The following is a 21,351-nucleotide window of genomic DNA, read 5'->3' as shown; positions in this document are numbered from 1 at the left end:
ATTAAAAAAATCCACTTATAATTCTCATAGATACTGCTACCTACCCTTCAGTTTAAGAACATGTTGCAGGTGGTCTTTTCTCCCTAGCATAATACTTTATGACCAGAAAGTAAATTAAACATTTCTAGAATGTTACCACAGGAAGAAGCTTAAAACCCACTTGTCTGACTTCTGTGTTTTTCTTATTGAGATGTAATTCATATTTAACATAAAATTTATGATTTTTAAAAGGGTATAATTCAAAGATTTTTAGTGTGTCTGCTGTGTTGTACAACAATCACTACTAGCTAATTCCAGAACATTTCCATCATCCCTAAAAGGAACCCTGTACCTATTATCATCAGTCTCAATTCCTCCCTCCCTCATTCCAAGGTAGTCACTTTCCATCTCTGTGGATTTGCCTCTTTTGGACATTTCATGTAACTGATACCTTACAAGATGTAGCCTTTTGTGACTTGCTTCTTTTATTTAATAAAATACTTTCAAAATCTGCTCATGTTGTAGCGTGAACAGGACTTCATTCTTTTTTATGGCTGGATGATACTCCATTGTATGGAAATAGCTCATTTTGTTAGTCGGGTGATAAATGGATAATATAGGTTGTTCCTCTCTTGATTATTATAAATAAAGCTGCCGTGTATATTCACGTACCAGTTTTTGTGTGACGATGTATTTCAGTTCTCTTGGGTAAGGGTGGACATGCTGGGTCATATGGTAATGCTATTTTTAACTTTTTTGAGGAACTACCAAATTGTTTTCCCAAACAGCTGTACAATTTTAAATTCCTACCAGCAATGCCTGAGCATTTATAACTTTTTTAGGAACTACCAAACTGTTTTCCCAAATAGCTGTACAATTTTACATTCCTACCAGCAATGCCTGAGCATTCTAATTGCTCCACATTATGTACTCTTCCATTGATCAATATGTCTATCTTTATGCCATTATTGTGTGCTTTGTTGTATTGAAATATGGAAGTGTGAGTCTTCTAACTTTGTTCTTCTTTTTCAAGATTGTTTTGGTTATTCGGGGTCTGTTGCATTTCCTTATGAATTTTAGAATCGACGTGTTCATTTATATAAAACTTGCAGTTGGAGTTTCAGTAGGGATTGCACTGAACCTGTAGATTGATTTGGGGACTCTTGCCATCTTAACAATATTAAGTCTTCTGATCCATGATATCTTTCCATTTTATTTAGATTTTCTTTAATTTCTTTCAACATTGTGTTAGACTTTTCAGCATATGACTTTTATACTTCTTTGCTTTAAATTTATTCCTATTTTCTTTTTTGATGCTTTTTAAAACCGAATTATTTTGTTAATTTCATTTTCAGATTGTCATTGTTAATGTATAGAAATAGTAGATTTTCTATGTTGACCTTTGCATTCTTCATCTTTGCTTAAAGTAATTTACTAGCTCTCGTAACTTTTTTGTGGATTCTTTAGGGTTTTCCATCTAAAGAGCATGTCATCTATAAACCAAGGTAGTTTTACTTCTTCCTCTCCAATCTGGTTGCCTTTTTTTTTTTTCTTGCCCAATTGCCCTGACCAGTACTTCAAATACATTGTTGAATACAAGTGGTGGGAGAAGGTATCTTTTGTCTTGTTCCTTATCTTAAGCAAAAAGTGTCTAGTTTTGGACTGTTGAGTATATCTGTATGCATTTTTTAAGATCTGATTTATTTAGGGACACCTGAGTGTCTCAGTTAAGCATCTGCCTTCAGCTCAGGTCATGATCCCAGGGTCCTGGGATCAAGAGCCATATCAGGCTTCTTGTTCAGCATGGAGCCTACTTCTCCCTCTGCCTGCTTCTCACCCTGCTTGTACTCTCTCTTTCTGGCAAATAAATAAATAAAATCTTCAAAAAAAAGTATTTATTTTGAGAAAAGAAGAGAGTCTGCAAGTGGGGGGAGAAGCAGAGGGAGAGAGAGAATCTCAAGCAGATTCCCCACTGAGCATTGAACCCGACCTGGGGCTGGATCCCACAACTGTGAGATCATGACCTGGGCTGAAATCAAGAGTTGGACGCTTAACTGACTGAACCACCCAGGTGCCCCAACCACCAAGTATATTAACTATGGGTTTTTCATAGGTGACTTCTTATCAGGTCAATGCCATTCCCTTCTATTCCTATTCTGCTGCGTGTTTTTATCATGAAAGGTTGTTGGAGTTTGTCAGGTGCTTTGCTTTCTTCTGCGTTCTTGTTTTTATAGACAAGATGGTGGGTCGTATTTCCTTGTCCTCTGATGGTTGGATATGTGTGCTCACACCTTGCATATAGACTTCCTATCCCGACTGTGCCCGGCCTGACAGTCCACACTGTGGTGATTTAGTTGAGGTGCAGCTTGTGGTCAGCCTCGAAGGGAAGCCTCACCCTCCTGCCTTTACTTCTTCTCCCTTGCCTGGCAGTGCTGCCCTTCTGGAGACCGTGGTCATGGCCCTACTGGTCATCTTCTATTGAGGCAGACGGTTGTCTGCTTTCTTTAAAGATAATACATAAAGACACCACTTTGTTGGGCCTGGTGCAGGCGTATAAAGAGCTATTTATTGATGCCTGCTTAGCCCGCATGCCTGTTGCCCTGGCCTCTTTGCACCTTGCCTGCTACATCTTTGGGAATGTTTGCTTTTGCCCTGCTCTGGAATCATGGTTATACCTAGGCGCAGCTGCCCCCGCCTGGGTTCTCAGTGGGACAGCTGCTTAAGAAATTGCCCCTCCTAACCTCCAGTTAGCAGCCACTTGTTGGGTGGGTGGCCAAAGGTGGGTGATGCACCCAGCTGGGGCAAAGGAAGGAAAGACTCCCCAGTCTCTTGGTAGCCGAGATTAATCCCAGTCAAATGACTTTATTTCTGGTGTTAGTTCTGTAAAAGCTAATTGGGTGGGAGCTGTCAGGTTGCCCGTCACGTAACCAGTGGATCCTGTGGTGTTCCTCACGTGGAGACTATCCCATGGTGCTCCTCACTCAGCTTTAATAACCGCTTCTAAAGTCCTGGTCCTTCTTGTCAGTGTCACTCGGCGGGCTTATTCTCTGAGAAATTTACGTAACCTCAGTGTCTAGACCAGGAATGTATTTGGAACAGGTGAGCCTGTTAAAAGTAAAATCAGAGCGTGTCACTCCTGTGATCAGAACCTCCCGAACAGCTTTCCTTTTCACTCAGACTAAAAGCCTCCCGCCTGAAATGCATAGTCTGATCTCTGCACGGTTCGCTTCCTCACCACCTTGTTGGCGGGGCCTTCCCTGCCCGTCTTACTGAAAATCCTGAATACTCCTTCCCCTTTCCCCCCCTTGCTCTCCTTGGGGTTCTCCTTCCCTGTTTTGTTTTCCTCCAAGAACAATCCCCTTTGGGAATGAAGGTTCCAGTGAAGGCAGACTGATTCTTTCGTGACTCTTGCCAGCACCGGGCCCGTTGTAAGCATTCAGTAGAGCATTGCTGAAATAACAGGTGGATTTTATCTCTCCTGCAAATGAGCGGTGCTAACCCGAAGAGCATGGTCATTTTGCCCCTCGGTATGTGACCAGTCAGTGGTGGACCAGAGACACTGGAACATTGTCTCATCCCTGAAGCTTCTCAGTCAGATTATCCAGGCCTCCTGTGTGAAGCCCTTCAGAGGGAGAGCTCTCCCTTCCTTCCTTCGTTTGCACCCACTGGAAAGTCAAAGCTCTTCTGTGGGAGGATGTTATTGACCATAATTTTGGTGACTCATCCATTTTGATGTGGCCTGAAGATGAGATAAGGATGCCTCTGAAGAGTGTTCTTCAACCTTTGCCTCAGTCCTGGAACTGACATCATGTTGGGGCTGACCTCTGGCAGAGGACAGCGCTGTGACTCCCATCATCTCTCAACCCTGCTGTCATTGCTTTTACTTTTTTACTACATACTCAAATCTTTCTCTACTGTGACCCCACAGCAGTTTACTTTTTTCTTCTCCGTCCTTTAGGTCTATTCAGGGACTTCATCTTCAGTTCTAGAAGATTGTTCACTTTAAAGATTATTTTAGGAGGGGCACCTGGGTGGCTCAGTCAGTTAAGCATCTGCCTTCAGCTCAGGTCATGATCTCAGGGTCCTGGGATCAAGCCCTGAGTGGGACTCCCTGCTTAGCAGGGGGTCTGCTTCTCTCTCTCAAAAAAGAATTTATTTCAGGAAATAAGAGTGCCAGTGAAATTCTTAATGGTATATGTTTGTTTCTGTTCCTAAGCCCCCTCTTACGCCATGTAAATGGAGAACAACTGAGATCAACTTGTCCCACGGAGGTAGAAATGTCCGGTTTTTTTGCTCCACCTACAGATCATCAGAATGGAGTTGTCTGGCTTTTTGGGATGTCCTAAGATTGTCCTAAAAGGGAACTCTCCTTTTCTCCCCACAATCAGCATCATCTTTCTTTTCTTTCCAGGTTGTGTCAACGCTGCTCATAAACATAATCCCAGAAGACCACGTCCCACTGAGCTTATCGGGAAAGGCGAAGATCAGCGGCAAGGCCTGGGTACAGGAGTCCCCTCGGCCTGTTCCTGGCTTTAACCCTGACTCCATGTGCGAGTCCCAGGTGTGGCTGCCTAGCTGTGCGGGTTGGAGACATCTAGTCTCAGGTTTAGACAAATTGATATAAAACAGAGACGGAGAAAGGGAGAATCAGGTGTCGTGGTTTTCAAGAGAGGGAGTTGTGCCCAAATGGGTGTCACTTTTGGTTTTAGAAAGGGTCAGAGTTGATTGGTGGCATTTGACCTCCATATAAACCTCCCAACCACTTGGGGAGCAGAAGGCCTCTGGACTCAATTCTGCAAAATTTGGAAATGCAGAACCCATGTTTTCCCTTGAGACACCTGAGTAGCTCAAGTTCATGGATCTGCTGTGAGGTTCCACACCTTCCGGCTCCAGCCCTCGGGAAACTGCTCCTGCAAGCCAGCCAGCCGGTGGCCCCACGCTAAAGACTTCCAACCTTAAGTCCCCAGCTCACAAATGCTTTGTCACAGGATGTAGCAGACATTCCATTTAGAACTGAAGCTGCCGCTTTTCTTTCCCTTTAGAGATCAAGGGCTTAATGTGTGCTACATTATGCGGCTAGCAGTCCTTCCTTTAATTAGCTTCTGATGCTTTAAGCCAACTTTGGAAAGTGCAAACGCCTGAGAAGATGTTAGAAAGCTTGTGTTGTTCTTACTTGTAGAGTCCAAGGGAGGAAGCACCTAGGCCAAGGTTGTGCTCACGGAGTTTATACTCCAGATGCTCTCATTTCTAGTCATAAGGTCCTTGGAAAGGGTACTTGACCTCCAGTCAGTATGGGTGGGGTTGTGCTGCAGGGGGACAAGAAAACAAGCAAAATGTCTGTGTATGGGTGGGGGATGGTAATAGTCCCTAGCAAACATAATTGAAATTGGTCTTTATGTCCTCCTCTCCTTTATTTAGAAAAAAATATATTAGTTCCACTTATAAGCTACATATTTCTTTTTTGTTTGTTTTTGTTTCAAGTTTTTGTTTAAATTCTAGTTAGTATAGTGTGATATTAGTTTTAGGAGTAGAATTTAGTGATTCATCACTCCCTGCATCTTCCTTTCCATCAAGAACCTGAGGCAGGTTACCGTGGAGGGACATACACAATAAGGTTAATAAAACACAGGAAAAGGAGGGGGTGGCTCACACAAGAGGGGTCTCCTCCATTCCAGCACTGGTGGTTGTCCCCTCCACAGGTGATCATCAGAGAAGGGGAGCTGTTGTGTGGGGTGCTAGACAAGGCGCACTATGGGAGCTCCGCCTATGGCCTGGTCCACTGCTGCTATGAGATCTATGGTGGGGAGACCAGCGGCAAGGTTCTCACCTGCCTGGCCCGCCTCTTCACCGCCTACCTGCAGCTCTACAGAGGTTTCACCTTGGGTGAGTGCTCGGCGAGTGGCCCTGGGGCTCTCCTCTTTCCTGGCCAGCGGGGCCATCAGGATGTCTCCCTGACTCTACTAGCAGCTTCCGGGAGAGGGACAGCCTTCTTCTATAACCATGTCCTCTCTCGGTTGCCACCACCATGTCACAGACCTGGTCCTTTCCTGTGCTTTCCACCCTCCCCCCACCCAACATTTTTTCCTGCTCCTCAGTCCCCATTCCATTCTCCACCCCAGCCTCTATGGTTTTTTGTCCCTGAGACTGATTTTTCACACTCAAACCCACCTCCATTCTCTCCGGTGAGTGTGTTTCCAGAATGCCCTGGGCACTCTGTGCTCCACAAAGGGCCTTCCCTGTTGTCAGAACTGCCCACACCTCCCCACATCGCAGGGGCGTCGGCACCGTCAGAAACACCATGTTGGGATAGACCTGTTGGGGCGATCCTAATCTAGGCAGAGAAGCTACATTCTCTCCTCCCTAGAAATGAGCACACACCATTTTATTTTATTTTATTTTTTAAAGATTTTATTTATTTAGTTGAGAGAGAGCATGAGAGGGGAGAAGGTCAGAGGGAGAAACAGACTCCCTATGGAGCAGGGAGCCCAATGTGGAACTTGATCCCGGGAGTCCGGGATTATGACCTGAGCCAAAGGCAGTCACCCCTGAGCCAAAGGCAGTCACCCAACCAACTGAGCCACCCAGGCGTCTGAGCACACACCATTTTAGCAAGTTGGCCTTGAGAAAGATGACAAGTGTGCTGTTACTTTCTGAGCCTTTCTGCGGTGTTCCCGGGAGGAGCAGGGGACCTGCTGCATGTCGAGCACGAGCCACAGCGAGTGCTGGAGTTGTCAGGTTCATAGTACCGTAGTAGTGGGAATAGTACTCCGCTTTGCAGACTTGTGTGTGTGCGGACATGGTGGAAGTCCACCCGGGAGGCCCCTTGGCCTGCTTCAGCTGGAGCTCGTGCACTCGCTGCAGTGGGGCCTGCTAATTACAGGATATAGGTAAATTGTGGAGAAATAAAAATAAGCACAGACCCGATAGCAGTTGAAAGTCACCCAGCATTCAGTCATCAGAGATGACCGCTCTCTTGATCTGATGTGTGTCTTTCTAGACCTGCCAGTATAAACACATTCAGGAAAAAGTGAGATCCTCCCTACACAGTTTGGTGATCTTTTCGTCCCCATTATGGAATATATTTATAAATGTCCTTTTGTAAATATCCTAATATAAGCCTACATGCTCAGCTATGGATTATTCTAGTGGTGTACTGGTACCACGGTTTATTTAACCAGTTCCTATAGTTAAACATTTAGGCTCTCTCCTGGTTTTCACTTTATTGTGAAGAGGGCCCTTGAACAAACAATTTTAAAAATGAGAGGTAGAGGAAGCTGCCACACCCAGAGCATGACAAGGACCACACCCAACAAACCCAGCCCTGCCTGCAGCTCTGCTTAGCACGTGGTGCAGGGAAAATCAGCCCTCGAGTGCCAAGGCCTTCCAGAGACCACGAGATGGAGAAAGGGAGCAGGGCCAAGCTGGACACAGCTTTGGGGAAAGGGCGGCCAAGGGAAGTCGCCTTTTCTCCAGCCTTTACAGCCAGGGGTCAGTGAAGGGACAACAAGGCGACCGGGAGCCGACCCCATGGAAGAACCCACTTCTGTGATGACGGCTTCCTCACAAAGGGACTATTTCTTTCCCCTCCTGCTCGTACACGTTCTTTAGAGTCCCTCAGGCCTCCAGGATGTGGCATTGGGAATTCAGATATTTTAGCTCAGCTTCTAAACAGTGCAGCCATTGATTTTCCTCCCGTGCACATCTTGGCTGAGGGAGTTCTAGAGTCCAGCGGCACTCACACATATAGACAGGAAATAGTTGATTGGAGGATGAAGTAGAAGGATGTCCTGCCCAAGGTGAGGACTTTCTCAGCCCTTTGGAGCCAGGAGGAAGGTTTAACTGCAATGACATTTGTCCTGGAGCAGACCCTGGAGTGGTGGTCCCTGTCACCCAGGCTCAGGTGCGTGCCTGTGCCCGCGTGCCCTGTGACTTGTTACTTCCAGGAATCAAAACCAGGCTGTTCCTTCCCTGTCTCTCTTCCTTCCCAGTTTTTTACCCAAAACCTCGTCTTCACCCCCAGCCCATTCATCCAGTGTGTGTTCATAGAGTTGCTGGCTGAGAGCACAGGTTTGTGACATGGCCATGGGTGTACTCACTGCCCACATAACACAAGGCAGGTAGTTGAAGTTTGAGCCTTCGTTTGGTCATGTGTAAAACGGTGATTAGGATGCTCTGCCTGTGGGAAGCACTTCACAGCTGGTGACAGGCCCTCCCTAGGGAGGTTGGTGTCCACATTGCTGTCCCTGTGCTGCCTGTGTTCACTGCAGTGCCTGCCATGCCCCGACCTCACCAAGCTTACAGTGACAGTGACAGGTCGGTTTCAGTCCTACCCACACTTGTCTGTCTCACTCCCCAGGTGTGGAAGACATTCTGGTGAAGCCGAAGGCAGATGCAAAGAGACACAGAGTCATTGAAGAGTCCACCCACTGCGGGCTGCGGGTGAGGAGTGCCTGGGAGGCTACGGCCTGTGGCAGAGGGTCTGGGCTCCCATGGAATGAAACCCACGCCCTCCTCCCTCAGTTGCTGCCTCCAACCTGGGCCTTTTCTCCTTGTAGGCTGTCAGGGCTGCGTTAAACCTGCCAGAAGCTGCGTCATGTGATGAGGTCCGAGGGAAATGGCAGGATGCCCATCTGGGCAAAGACCAGAGGGATTTTAACATGATTGATCTGAAGTTCAAGGAGGAAGTGAACCATTATAGCAATGAGATTAACAAGGTTAGTCCAGCGAGTGTGTGCACTTATCGCCACCATTTTGAATGCTGGTTTTTAAAAAAATTACATTTTGCTTCTCACTTGGGGCTCTCTGGAGTAATTGGGCTGTTTGACAGTTAACTAGGTGAGATGTGAGGTGGGATGTGTAGAGTTCATTTTGAAGAATCAAGGACTTTGTTCTCCTAGCCAGTTAATGATGAGAGGGAATGCTTTGTACTTCTTCTTTTCAAATGTTTGGATTTGGGGGTGACTGCATCAAAGGGGAGTAAATAATTCCTCTGGGGGCCACTATTTAGTGGAGGAGCCAAATGAAGGACCAAAAATACCACTGGTGCTTGCTATATAGGTGAGCCAGGGGTGGATGTGTGGGTTCAAGTCCTTGCTCAGCCATGTACTTGCTGTGTGACTTTGGGCAAGTGATACAACCTGTCTGTGCTTTTGTTCACTCACCAGGAGGTAGGGATATGAGGAGCACCTACCTCACAGGGTTGCTGAGAGGATTAAGGAGCTAATCTACACCACACTCTTGGCACAGCGGGAGCACTCCGGAAGTACTCTGGAGTCCCCGTCTGCTTTTTCCATCAAGCCAGTTCTTGGGCAACAGAGAAAGGAAAGGGAAGTCCCTGGACAGGCCGAGACCACAGCCTGGGCTCTGCACCTTCCTGCCCCAGAGCTGGGGAAGAGGAGGGGGAAGGCAAGGCCAGTGCTCGACAAGAGTCAGTGTTTGCCTGGTGTCCTCTTCACCGGCTCTCGGCATCCCTTAGACTGCCAAGAACGAGACCTCTTGTCGTCCTTGAGAGGATTTCTTCAGAGGAGGCTTCCTAGCACCTCTCAGAGAACCAGGAGGCTCAGCTTCGGGGCTTGACCGAGAATGCTGGGACGTTGTCTCAGAAGCATCTCAGGATTGTTTCTTGTCCCTCCAGCTCCTCTCTTCCCACCGCACGCACCGCGCGCGCCCCCACCCCGCCCCGAACACACACGTCTCCTGTGTTGGTCCGGATCTCTGTATCCCTAGGTAGGGGCTGAAATAGACTTGGAGCCCCTCCCAGCGGCTCCTCCAGCTCCACATAGAGGGCTTTGCTCACATCTGTGGGCCCTGGAGCCAAGGCTGGGCTCCCGTGTGGTGCTCGGGCAGCGTGTTGGTAAATGTGAGTGTGACATGGACACTGGTCCTCGCTGCCAGGGGTGCGGGAACCGAGGCCGTGTCTGCTGGGCAGATTCACAAGGGTACACCTCAGGTTTTTTCTTGAACCCGCTGCTTTGCAGGATCACAAACTGGATATACTGGCCCCTCTGCTTCTCCCTTTTTGTCCCCATTGGCCCATGATAAGAGCCTCGGGCTTCTTGGTGGAGGGTGTCAGCACAGTGTGGCATGTAGGGCCATCTCGTTAGACTTCTCTCCAGAGGTTCTAGCAAAAGGATTGTTGCCAAATGAGACTTCTTACCTTGAGTGGGACTTGACACTTATCTCTGGGTAAATAGTCTGAGTTTATTGCTTCCGCATCCTGGGTTTATCTTGTGATTTGAGATTACATTGGGATTTCAGAAAGACGTGAAGTCACTGACTTGCCGTGTTTATTTCCTCTGCAGGCGTGCATGCCATTTGGCCTACACAGACAGTTCCCAGAGAACAACTTGCAGATGATGGTGCAGTCTGGAGCCAAAGGGTCGACTGTGAACACCATGCAGGTGTGGGCAAAGGCAGGCTGGCTGCTTTGCCAGAAGGGTGGGGTCATGGCAGGAGGCAATTTTCAGATTTCTTTTTTATTTTTTTTTTAAAGATTTTATTTATTTACTTGACAGATCACAAGTAGGCAGAGAGGCAGGCAGAGAGAGGGGGGAAGCAGGCTTCCTGCTGAGCAGAAAGCCTGATGTGGGACTCAATCCCAAGACCCTGAGATCATGACTTGAGCCAAAGGCAGAGGCTCAACCCACTGAGCCACCCAGGCGCCCCTCTTTCTGATTTTTTTTAAAGGATCCACATTCCATATAAACTAGGACAAGTACTACAAAATACAAAAGCATATAGAAATCGGTACAGGAGGCAACACCTGTTAACACCTCAACGTTAGGAACAAGCACCAATGCAAATGCGTGCGCGTGTATGGTCAGTCTTCTCTGAGATCTGTCGTGGTCTGCTTTTTTCGTTTATCATTACATTGTAGGCGTTGTCCTAGAGGTTTCTTGACCCCTGATCCGAGGCCCGTCACCTCCTCAGGTGGCTGTGTGTTCACAGATGTTAATATTTCTTCTTAAAGTCCTGAGGACCTTGGTGAGTGTAGAGCCATATAGGAGTGGGCTTAAAAGGCTGAATGCCATCAGGAAGCCCCCTTGACTGAAGTGAAATCCCCTCACCCCCATGAATATTAAGAGGTGCTTTTATTCCCTTTTGGCCTTAGAATTTAAGGATCACAATAAATTCCTTTTTCTTGCAGACCTCAGTTTCTCCATTAGGGCCTTTGGGACCCTTACAGGTAGAACGTGTTGATTTTGAGACATGGCTTCTTTTACCAACATAGCCCATTTACAAGTGACCCCAGACATGTCAAATCTTGATCAATCAACAAAATGAAAACACAGTTCTTTTCTTGAAACACGAGCTCCTCTGGTTCATGTGAAAATCTAGCGTGGACTTCACAAACCAGTTTCCATGCAGCCTTCCTTCCAGAGCAGGCCTTCCCTCCTTTGCTAGGACAAAGCTTTAACACAGGTGTGGATCTCGAGTTTGCTTTGGGCTTCCTTTCTTCCAGATCTCATGCCTACTGGGCCAAATCGAATTGGAAGGTCGGAGACCCCCCTTAATGGCATCTGGCAAGTCACTGCCCTGCTTTGAGCCTTATGAGTTCACCCCCAGGGCTGGCGGTTTCGTCACTGGCAGATTCCTCACTGGCATCAAGCCTCCTGTATGTATTCTGGGCTTTCCTTGTGTCTCTTCTCATTGCCAGGCTCAATGGTAGGAGGCCCGTGACATTTACCAACAACTTTGAGCAAGGACTATTGAGTAATAAATGTCGAGCTGTTTGTTGCTGACTCATTAGACCCTGTGGCCCCCGAGGACCCTGTGTGTTCACCATTGTAACACCCGAGCTTTCGCAGGACCTGGCAATAGTGAGTGCTCAGTGTTTGCCGAGAAGTGGAGAGATGAGTAAGACCAATCCCAGCTCCACATTTTCTTGCCGTACCCCTTGAAACCATTTCTCACCTACTTGGAAGGCAGCCAGAGAAGGGGATGCCCCTCACCTGGGTACTCTCTGTTGCCAAAGGGAACATCACAGAGATTGGTTTCACAAACCCCCACCATGGGGTTCCTCCCATGGGTCCTTCACGGTGGGAAAATCCAGTAGCTGTGGCAAATGCCTGTTCTTTCTTGGTCAACAACAGACTTCTCCCATTAGAAAAAGCTTTTTTCCTCATATTTGTTAGAAATGGCTTTCTGGATGTTAGTACCTTTTGTTCCTTGATTGGTACATCTCTGTAAGGTCAGACAACTAAGACTAAGACCAGGTTGTGAACAGGACCGGCCCTTGGTTTCAAGGCCCCCGACTGCTCCTCGTCAGTCCCACATTGGCTGTGATCACCCATGGCCTCTGGCAGAGGATGGAGGAGAGAGGATCTAGACCAGAACTTTTTAAACTCTGGTCCCTAGTGAATCATGAAATCACTGTAATAGATAGTGACTGGCATTTCTTTGAGCAATAAAACAGAACGGGGTGGTGAAGAAAGCATCCAAGGGATGGGATAGTTTCATAAAGTTATCGTTTTGAGTTTTCTGTCTCTGTGCATGTGTGTATCTCTACATTTGCTGATGACTACTGCAAGTGTGTTTTTTGCGGCGGGTGGGTGAAAACGTTTGGAAAGCACTGTGCGCCTCCAGTGATGCTGTGGGGAGAATTCAGGGGTGTGCGTTGCATGGAAGAGTGACGAGGCCCTGGTGGCATTTCCACTTGGAAAGTAGGGTGCGGGGCTAGGGTTGGACTGCACGAATGCAGGGAGAGCTCCTGGCTCCTGTACCCAGACTCCACTTTCCTTCTGCTCCCGGGCAAGGGGAGACACAGGTAACCATGGGGGAGGGCGACGTCACCAGGGCCGGTGGGCCCATCAGAGCCGGGGGCCGAGGGAGTTCAGACACGGCTGCTTCCAGAAGCACCCTGCCCTCACTGCCCCTCTGGGGCCCGGCCCCACCTCTCCCACAGGAGTTCTTCTTCCACTGCATGGCCGGGCGAGAGGGGCTAGTGGACACTGCTGTGAAAACCAGCCGCTCCGGCTACCTCCAAAGGTAAAAAGACCCTACTCTGTCACTTCTGTCATCTTGTGCATTGTCACTGATAGTTTACTTACGGTCCCTTTGGATGAAAAAACTTTTTAAAGACCCCACCATGGGTGCCTGAGATAGAAGATGGTGGACATTCTTTCCCTTCTAACCAATCGATAGAGCATGAGCTCAGAGGTTTATGCAGAAGGTCCCTGTGTTCTGCAGGTGCGTCATTCTGCCCCCACCCCACCCCCCGCTTCCCCAGGGGAGGTTGTGGATCCGGGGAAGGGCCTGGAGCAGTGAGGAGCTCATTGTCTGCCCTGGGAGGGCTCAGCATCCGGGACAGTGCAGAGAATATTCTGGTCCCAGGGGCACTGCCTGTGAGTCTGTAGTTAGTGTTACTGTCTCCCCAGATGCAGGTGTCACATTGGGGTTCCCCGGCCCAGACCTGCTTGTTTTCTCTCCTGTGTGGGAGGAAAGGGAGTAAGTAGCCACTCTAACTGGCCCATTGGGCAGGTGGGAAGGAATGATGCTTAAAGCTGAACAAGGCCTGACTCCGGAGTGGCCGGCAGAACAGGATGGCAGGTACCCGTGCGCCAGCCTCCCCTCTCTTGGATTGGAGCCTGGGGAAGCTCTGCCTGTGGTTCTTCGTGAGCCCAGAGAGCCTGTGCCAGGAGAAGTGGTAGGAGGAAATGGAGCAGATGGCAACAAGAAATCCCCATGCCTCTCAGGCGTGGTGTGAAGTCTCGTTCTCTGGGACCTCAGGTGACTGCCGCACAAGGAGGCAGAGCTCCTTTATCCTGCCCTCAGAGGTTTCCCTGTGTGCTCCAGCCCTGTCCTCTTGCCTGCTGCTGTGTCCCACAGTCCCCAAAGCTGCATCCCATGCTTTGGTCCCCTTCCCCTTGACTCCCAAGGCTGCAGCCCACGGGGTTGGGCTAGGAAAGGGAAGGGCGGGTTTGGGGTGGGCAGCCCTGTGTGGCTGGTCGGTGGGGAGCCGAGGCACCTGGGTGAACTCCCCTCTCAGGAGCAGGGATCACGTGGCCACTTCCCTCCATGAGCAGGGGTTACACCCCACCTGCCATTTCTTTAATCTCTCAACAATACATGTGTAACGTAGGAAAAGCTAAAAAACAAATGATTAAATAAGTCTGGGTTTGGGGGATCCCTGTGTGAGGCGGGAGTCCCTGAGGCCAATTAAATGCAGTGGGAGAAAGAGGAGGATGTATGGGATCCTGCTTGGAACGGAAGGTCGGCAGCCACCGGGGGGAAGGGCACGAGCCTCCCTGGGATCCACCTGCCTGTGGGGGCTTGGGGCAGAGGTCACGTGCAGTGCTTCAGACAGGATGGACTGGATGGAGGCGGCCAGCCCGGCTGTGGTGGAGATCCAGCCATCCGTCGGAAGGCTGTCCCCCAAGAGTAGCGATGGAAAGGAAGAAGCAGGTGGGGCGAAGACAGAGCCATGGGCTGAAATGCAGGAAGATGAGGCAGGGGGGCGGCAGACAGACCCGACTGAGTTTGCAGGCTTGAGTGACAGCACCAGGGCGCGGTGGAAAGAGAGGAGAGAGAAAACAGGTGGCGGGGGCTGTCAGCAGCAGGATATTCAAGTAGCCGCATCTAGTGGACCTTTAAAGACAAGGCCTGTTGGTCAGGACAGGCCTGGCCGTGCAGCCTTGCAGGGCTGTAGCTGGTACAGAGAGCTGGAGCCCTAGGGTAAGGAGCAGAAGGCACAGCCTGCCCTCCGGCATTTTCAGCACCAGCCTTGCCAGGCCCAGGGCTGGGTGCCAAGAAGATGGCGGTGACTAACACTGAGGTCTGTGCTTGGAGCTTGGGGGAGCAGTGATTACTAGAAAACCTCCTGGTAAGATGGCTGGAAGAGTCTGAGGCAGAATGGCCAGAAGTAAGCTAAGCAGCCAGCACCAGGTAGCAGGGAGAGAGGTCGAGGGAGACAGCCGACCGCTGGGAACATTGGAAAAGGGGAGCCAGGTTACAGTGAGCACATCAGCATTTAGTTCCCAATGTCCCCTTCGTTCCCCTGGCCAATCTCTGGGCCAACCATGCTGGGGAAGCAGTGGGCAGGGGGGCATCCCTCTTGCCTTACCTGCCTCGTGGACCTAAAGATACTGGTCCTTGGGGAGTGCTTCGCTGCAAGGGCAGTGAAGGCAGGCAGTGGTCCCAGCTGCTGGGGCTGGATGTTGGAGCCAGGGCCGAGGAGTGGCAGCCAGGCTCTCAGTCACGTGGCTGCAACTTCCTCCTCCCAGAGAACCATGAGGAAGCGCAGACCCTGGCCCGGAGCTGCCATACCTCAGAACCTGGGATTGTGAGAGCCTGGCTCGGCCGCCCACAGAGCAGCAGTCCCCGTTTCCATCGTCCACCACCCTGGTCTCCACACAGGTGCATCATCAAGCACTTGGAGGGTCTGGTAGTCCAGTATGATCTGACTGTGCGTGACAGTGATGGCAGTGTGGTCCAGTTCCTGTACGGGGAGGACGGCCTGGATATCCCCAAGACTCAGTTCCTGCAGCCCAAGCAGTTCCCCTTCCTCGCCAGCAACTACGAGGTAGTAGGCCCGGCCCCAGTGGTGGGGCCCCAAGCTGCGTGCTGGGCCTTGCACCCTGAGCTTTCCATGCGGTGAGGGCGGCTATTGCAAGGCAGGGTGGGGAAAGGTTAAAAAGCGCCGTTCGATGCTTTGAGGTGCTTGACGTTTTCATACCCACTCAGGGGCCTTCGTACGCATGCCTCTGGCACAGCAGCTGCCATCCAGGGCCACTTGCTGGGTGCTGGGCCCTAAGCTACAGTGCGCCATGGACACCGTCCACTTTTTTTAGCACCACAGCCTGGGGGAGTAGGTGTTCTTCTATCCCTCGTGCAGCCGAGGCTGTGGGTAGCGGAGCGTGAGAACCGGCTGGCGTGCAGCAGAACCTGTGTTTGCACACAGGCCTAGCTGACACCCAGGCTGGGGGCGTTGCGTACAGTACCTTACCACCTCAGAAATGCCCGTCCCCAGCAACTGAGCGGTCACCCCATTTTGCAGTCCGGTACCGAAGCCGTCATGACCATGGCCAGGCAGCAGATGGCAGAGTTGAAGGTCGTGCTCCGGCGCTGGCTCCTTCCCATCCTGGCGCCTGTCCCAAAGCTTTGGCCATCACTTCCCCTCCTCCTTTCTCCCTAGAAACCCCCCCACCTGGCTTCTGGAGGGGCTCTCAATGTGCTGGTCTCCTGCCTCTTATCCCTGCAGCTCTGGAAACCACCAGCTCCCAAGCCCAGGATATGTAGCGAGGGCCCTGGTCAGCAGTGGGTGCTCAGCCCCACTGAGGGGCGTCGCGAGGGCCCCACACAGACCATCGTGGTCCTGTGAAGTTGTGTGACGTGGATCTCGTGTGTGTGTGTTTGTTTAGGTGATAATGAAATCGAAGCATCTCCAGGAAGTTTTATCCAGAGCAGATCCCCAGAAAGCTCTCCGTCATTTCAGAGCCATCAAAAAATGGCAAAGCAAGCATCCCAACACCCTGCTGAGAAAAGGCGCCTTCTTGAGTTATTCACAGAAAATTCAAGCAGCTGTGAAAGCCTTGAACCTTGAGGGTGGGAACCAGAACGGCCGCAGCCTTGGGACTCACCAGGTGACTTGGGCATGATTGTGTCCTCAGTGTGGAGCGTATAGGCCTCAGTCAGGGGTTGAGGAAACAGGGTAGTTTTCTAATAGTGGGTGTCATAGTATAATCTGGCTGTATTCACTGTTAGGATACAAAATGAAACAAATTCCTCAAATAGGAATTTAAGGAGGGAACTTCACAAGGATGTGGGCAGGGTTTGGGGAAACTGACTGGGGCTGGTAACCTGGGTCCTCGGCCACCCCAGGTGGGCAGGAACAGGGAGAGCGCCCGCCAGGAATGGAGAGGGTGGCTGTAGGGTGGGATGAGGTGGGCAGTAGGGAGGCACAGCCTACTCAGAGGTTTCTTAGAGAGGGCAGGGGATAAATGCCCAGCTTCACTGTTCTCTCATCTTTCCCTCTGTTGCTGGGGTGTCCCATTCGGCAAATCAAGCTGGCAGCCAGGAGGCAGGGAGAACGTTTTGAAGCAGTGCTGTGGGATAGCCTTGGGGCATCGAGCGTGTGAAAGCCCAGATGAGGGACAGACAGGTCCTGGTTAGCCTAGGAATGTCCTGGCTTTGCCTTTCACCCTAACGTTATCAATGATAGTTCCCCATTCTACTCAAAAAGAATGCCAGTTTGGATGCTAACTTTCATGGTCACCCAGTCACCCCGCCTGTGTTTGAACGGGCCAGGATAAAGAGCTCAAGAGAGTCATGGTCAGGCAGCACGTGCTAGGAAGACCCCAGTCCTCAGTGTTGAGAGGATTTCGCATTGCCGTCTGGTTCTGTCTCCTTCCCCTGCTCCTGTTTGGAGCCTGTGCCTGTGCCTTATCCTGCTGGATGTCCCAGAGAGACAAGCCCATTCCTGGTTTCCTCCCATGTGGCTGAGGCCTGTACTTCCTTTCAGATCTTGAAGATGTGGGGTGAGTTAGATGAGCAGAGTCGGAGAAAATACCAGAAGAAGGCAGCTCCTTGTCCTGACCCCAGTCTGGCTGTCTGGCGCCCAGACATCTACCTTGCATCAGTGTCAGAAACATTTGAAAAGAAGATGGATGACTACAGTGTTGAGTGGGCATCTCAGGCAGAGAAGAGTTATGAGAAATCAGAGCTTTCTCTTGACAGGTAATGACATTGACTTGTTACAGGGCATGTGCGGAGGGAGAATCTGCCTCCCGGGCCTTCCCTTACCCACTCTAGAAGGGAGGGCAGCCTCCTGGGTTTGAGCCTCTAGCAGGAGGGAGGGAAGTGAAACAGAAAGGGAACTTTGCAGGCCCAGAGGGCTCCAAGACAGGCAAGAGCAGGGAGGTAGGAGTAGACACCCCGCCTGGCCCGAGACAGGAAAATGCTCTGCCGCATGGGAGCTTGCAGAAATGACCTCTCTCTCGAGCTTGGTGTGGTGGTCATGACTAACTGAGAGGCAGGGAGTCTGCTCCCCATTCAGCAGCTTCTGACTGTGATCCAGGGCAAATCATTCACGGCCCTGTGACACCATGGCTCAGCCTTTCCTGAGGGGTTCATGTGAGGACTCCGGTGTTCCTCTGAGCTTTGGATTCTGAAGTCTTAAGCAAGAAGGACCACATGCAGTCCTCATCTTGGACTTGTTCACCAATAAATAAAAAGTAGGAAAATCCTGTGGTCTGGGTGGGTGGGAAGCCAGCCATGTACTAGCACCGAGCCACATTGGATTAAAACATCACAAGTGCCCCCAAGGAAGGCATGCTCTGGGGTTTGAATTGGAGCAGTCCCCTAGTCCGGGGATCCTTTCCACTCAGCTCACTAAGCCTGGCCTGCAGAGCTGGAAGACCTCCAAAGTATGGGCCCAGCCTGGCCGCTTGTCCTGCACCCTGTGAGACTCACGGGGTCCAGGAGGGGGACTGCAGACGGAAGACGGGAATCAGTCAAGGCAAATGCGTGAGTGGAGGAACCGGAGGGGAGGAAGACGCTCTATCTTTGCCCCTTAACGTGGTTCCTCTAGTCAGGCCTCAGAGAGGCCCAGATAGAATAAATCATGCTGGGATCTCACAGAGGCTGGCAGGGCTTTCCCTGTAACCAAGACCCTGATGCCCCGCTCCCTTCACCTGGCTCCCTGCAGCTCCCTGCAGCTCCAGGCACTGGCCACTGACCTTCAGAAGGACCACTGGTGCTGCAGCAGGAGTGGGGAGAGGTCAGCTCTGGGGAGCATCCCTTGGGTTCGCAGGGCCGAGGTGGGGAGCCAGTTCTTCTCAGTCGCTCTCACGGGGGACCTCTTAATAAGCAGCAAGCTCAGGGTGAAGTTCCATGTGCTATATAGTGCAGTGTTCCCGTGGCTGTTCCGAAAGAGCCAGCTTTCACAGGAAGAATGGTTCGTAGATCACAAAGCTGCATAGTGTGCACGTTTCCCAGGGGGCCTGCAGCCGTTCGCACCAATTAAGAAAACAGACACCTCCCTTTTCCTCCCTGACCCCATATCCCCATAATTGCTTAGTGAACCTCTTTCTAGTTTGCACGGTGGGAGGTGGGGAAAAAAGAATTAACAGAGGAAAACATGAAGAGCAGGCTCAGAAATTCTCACTGCCCGGGGGGCTCACGGTGACTGGTGCAGAGCGGGTGCGTGCCGTCTTCAGGGCAGACATGCATAGTCTTTGCGGGGACATCTAGAGCTTCAGTCCCCCAGCTGGGATCTGCACTGTGTCATTTAGGTCATCCCACGGTCAGTAGTGGTATTTTAAGGATTAGCAGGATTTGCTTAGGAAAAACAAGCCCAAAAAGAAGGAGAGCTCATAGCGCCTTGCACCCTGGTCTTGGGTGGCGTAGACAGCTCCTGAGCAGACAGGTGGTGTTTGCACTCCTAACCCATGCCGCCCCCCTCCCCTGCCCCATTTCAGGTTGAGGACCCTGCTGCAGCTGAAGTGGCAGCGCTCGCTGTGTGACCCGGGTGAGGCCGTGGGCCTGCTGGCCGCCCAGAGCATTGGGGAGCCCTCCACGCAGATGACCCTGAACACTTTCCACTTTGCAGGCAGAGGCGAGATGAACGTCACCCTGGGCATTCCGAGGTGCGGAGCTGCAGGGGTGCACAGGATGGGGTCTGTCCTAAGCCCACTCCTGGAGAAGAAGTCATGTAATGACAAGGACGGAGAGAAAGAGGGTAGAAGGGAGAGAAACAGGCATCTCGTCAAAAATGGGGATTAGGGTCAGACTTCCTGGAGCCCGGCTGGTTTCTCTGGCTGGATCTGTGCCCAGGCCTCTTAGAATCTCTGTGTATCCCTCTGCCAACTGCTGTATCAGCTACCTGGGATGTTTGTGAAGTCACAGTCCTTGGGTCAGGACTCAGGAACAGAGGTTATGCACAAGCCCCATGCACCTGGTTGCCCAGTTTTGGGGGCACCATTCACCTAGACTGTGGCCCACAGTGGCCCTTCCAGTAACTGTGCTCACCGACAGCAGCATGATGGCCGCTGGGCAAGAGGAAGGCGTGGGAGACCCACCTGCATTCAGTACCTGGCTCTTCTACTTTCTAGCAGAGAGACAGCTTCCCTACCATAGGGTCCTCGATCTGTGGAAAGGAGGAGGCCAGAGCCCACCATGCAGGTGGGCCGTGTGGGCTGACAGAGCTCACAGGCAAGGCCAGGAGCATCATGGTACCTGCACCTGGGAGGTGCACTGCAGGTGCTAGTTACCCATCCCCGCATCTCTCGCTCCGTAAGTTCTTAGCTTCCCATGTGGGCCCAGCACGGCTGACAGTAAACAAGAATAACACTAGCTTGTCCTAAACTTACACGCACGGGGCCAGAGCTGGGACTCTCTGATCCAGCATATTTCCTTGCAAGATCCCCAGGCTTCTCAGACCCCAGAAGAGCTCGAACATCTTGAGAAGAAAGGCCTTGCACAAATAGGGAATCCAGGCACCTGTTGTGATAAGATGTGCCCTTGTTCTGTGACAGGTTGAGGGAGATCCTCATGGTGGCGAGTGCCAACATCAAGACTCCCATGATGAGCGTGCCCGTGTTCAACACCAAGAAAGCCCTGAAGAGAGTGAAAAGCCTGAAGAAGCAGCTCACCAGAGTGTGCTTAGGGGAGGTAACTGTCTCTGGGATCCAGCTGGCCCCGTGGTGGATGCACTTGCCTGCTTCATCTGTGAAGAATAGAATTTGCTGACTGTTCAGGCTCTGGGTTCAGACTCCCATGAATGAGGGAGCTTTCTCTGCCAGGTGCCAAGCAGGGAGGAACCAGTAAATAATCATCAGTTCTGCAGCATTATTGAGTGCCTTAAAAATGCTCTTGCTGAGCCCCGCCAGAGCCCGCTGCCTGCAGCCTTAGGCCATCTCTGCCAGTGACTTACCGGTTGTAGGCCCCTGTCCCCTGAGGAGTCACAGTGGCAGAGCTCAGTGGGTTTCTCTGGGGGCTGGGAGTTTGGCCCGTGGCCCGTGGCCCGTGGCCCACTCCTATTCCTTTAAACCCTTGAGTTCCTAAAACCCACTTGTCCCGCACAGTCCCCGGGGACTCGGGCAAGCTGTGTTCTCTCTGTCCATGTGGTTTAAGGTGTTGGAGAAAATTGATGTCCAGGAGTCGTTCTGTGTCGGAGACAAACAGGACAAGTTTCAGGTGTACCGGCTGCGGTTTCAGTTCCTGCCGCATGCGTACTACCAGCAGGAGAAGTGCCTGAGACCCGAGGACATCCTGCACTTCGTGGAAACAAGGTGAGGATTCTGGCTGCATTTATGGCCCGGCTCCATCTGGGGCCTTGAGTGCTCCGGGCCACAGGCCTCCTGGAGATTGGGTGCATTTGTCTAAATGGGTCGTTCAAGGGCAGTGTTGGGGGAAACAGCAGGTCCTGCCGCCCAG

At 51.1% G+C, this 21,351-nt stretch overlaps 1 protein-coding gene across 1 annotated transcript in view; it reads left to right on the top strand.

Annotated features, from left to right (window-relative positions):
* The window catches only part of POLR1A (RNA polymerase I subunit A), a 71,080-nt gene that overhangs the window by 38,186 nt on the left and 11,543 nt on the right, over positions 1–21,351 (top strand). Inside the window, 13 exon segments of the mRNA XM_080814206.1 lie at positions 4,391–4,540; positions 5,679–5,862; positions 8,336–8,418; positions 8,535–8,693; positions 10,281–10,379; positions 11,441–11,593; positions 12,884–12,966; positions 15,334–15,499; positions 16,338–16,559; positions 17,438–17,652; positions 19,395–19,562; positions 20,451–20,586; positions 21,049–21,206. Of these exon segments, the coding sequence (XP_080670332.1) occupies positions 4,391–4,540; positions 5,679–5,862; positions 8,336–8,418; positions 8,535–8,693; positions 10,281–10,379; positions 11,441–11,593; positions 12,884–12,966; positions 15,334–15,499; positions 16,338–16,559; positions 17,438–17,652; positions 19,395–19,562; positions 20,451–20,586; positions 21,049–21,206 (1,976 nt within the window).

This window comes from Martes martes (genome assembly GCF_963455335.1).
Source record: "Martes martes genome assembly, chromosome: 9".
In the NCBI taxonomy this organism is placed as follows: domain Eukaryota; kingdom Metazoa; phylum Chordata; class Mammalia; order Carnivora; family Mustelidae; genus Martes; species Martes martes.
This window is presented reverse-complemented; position numbering and strand designations above follow the sequence as displayed.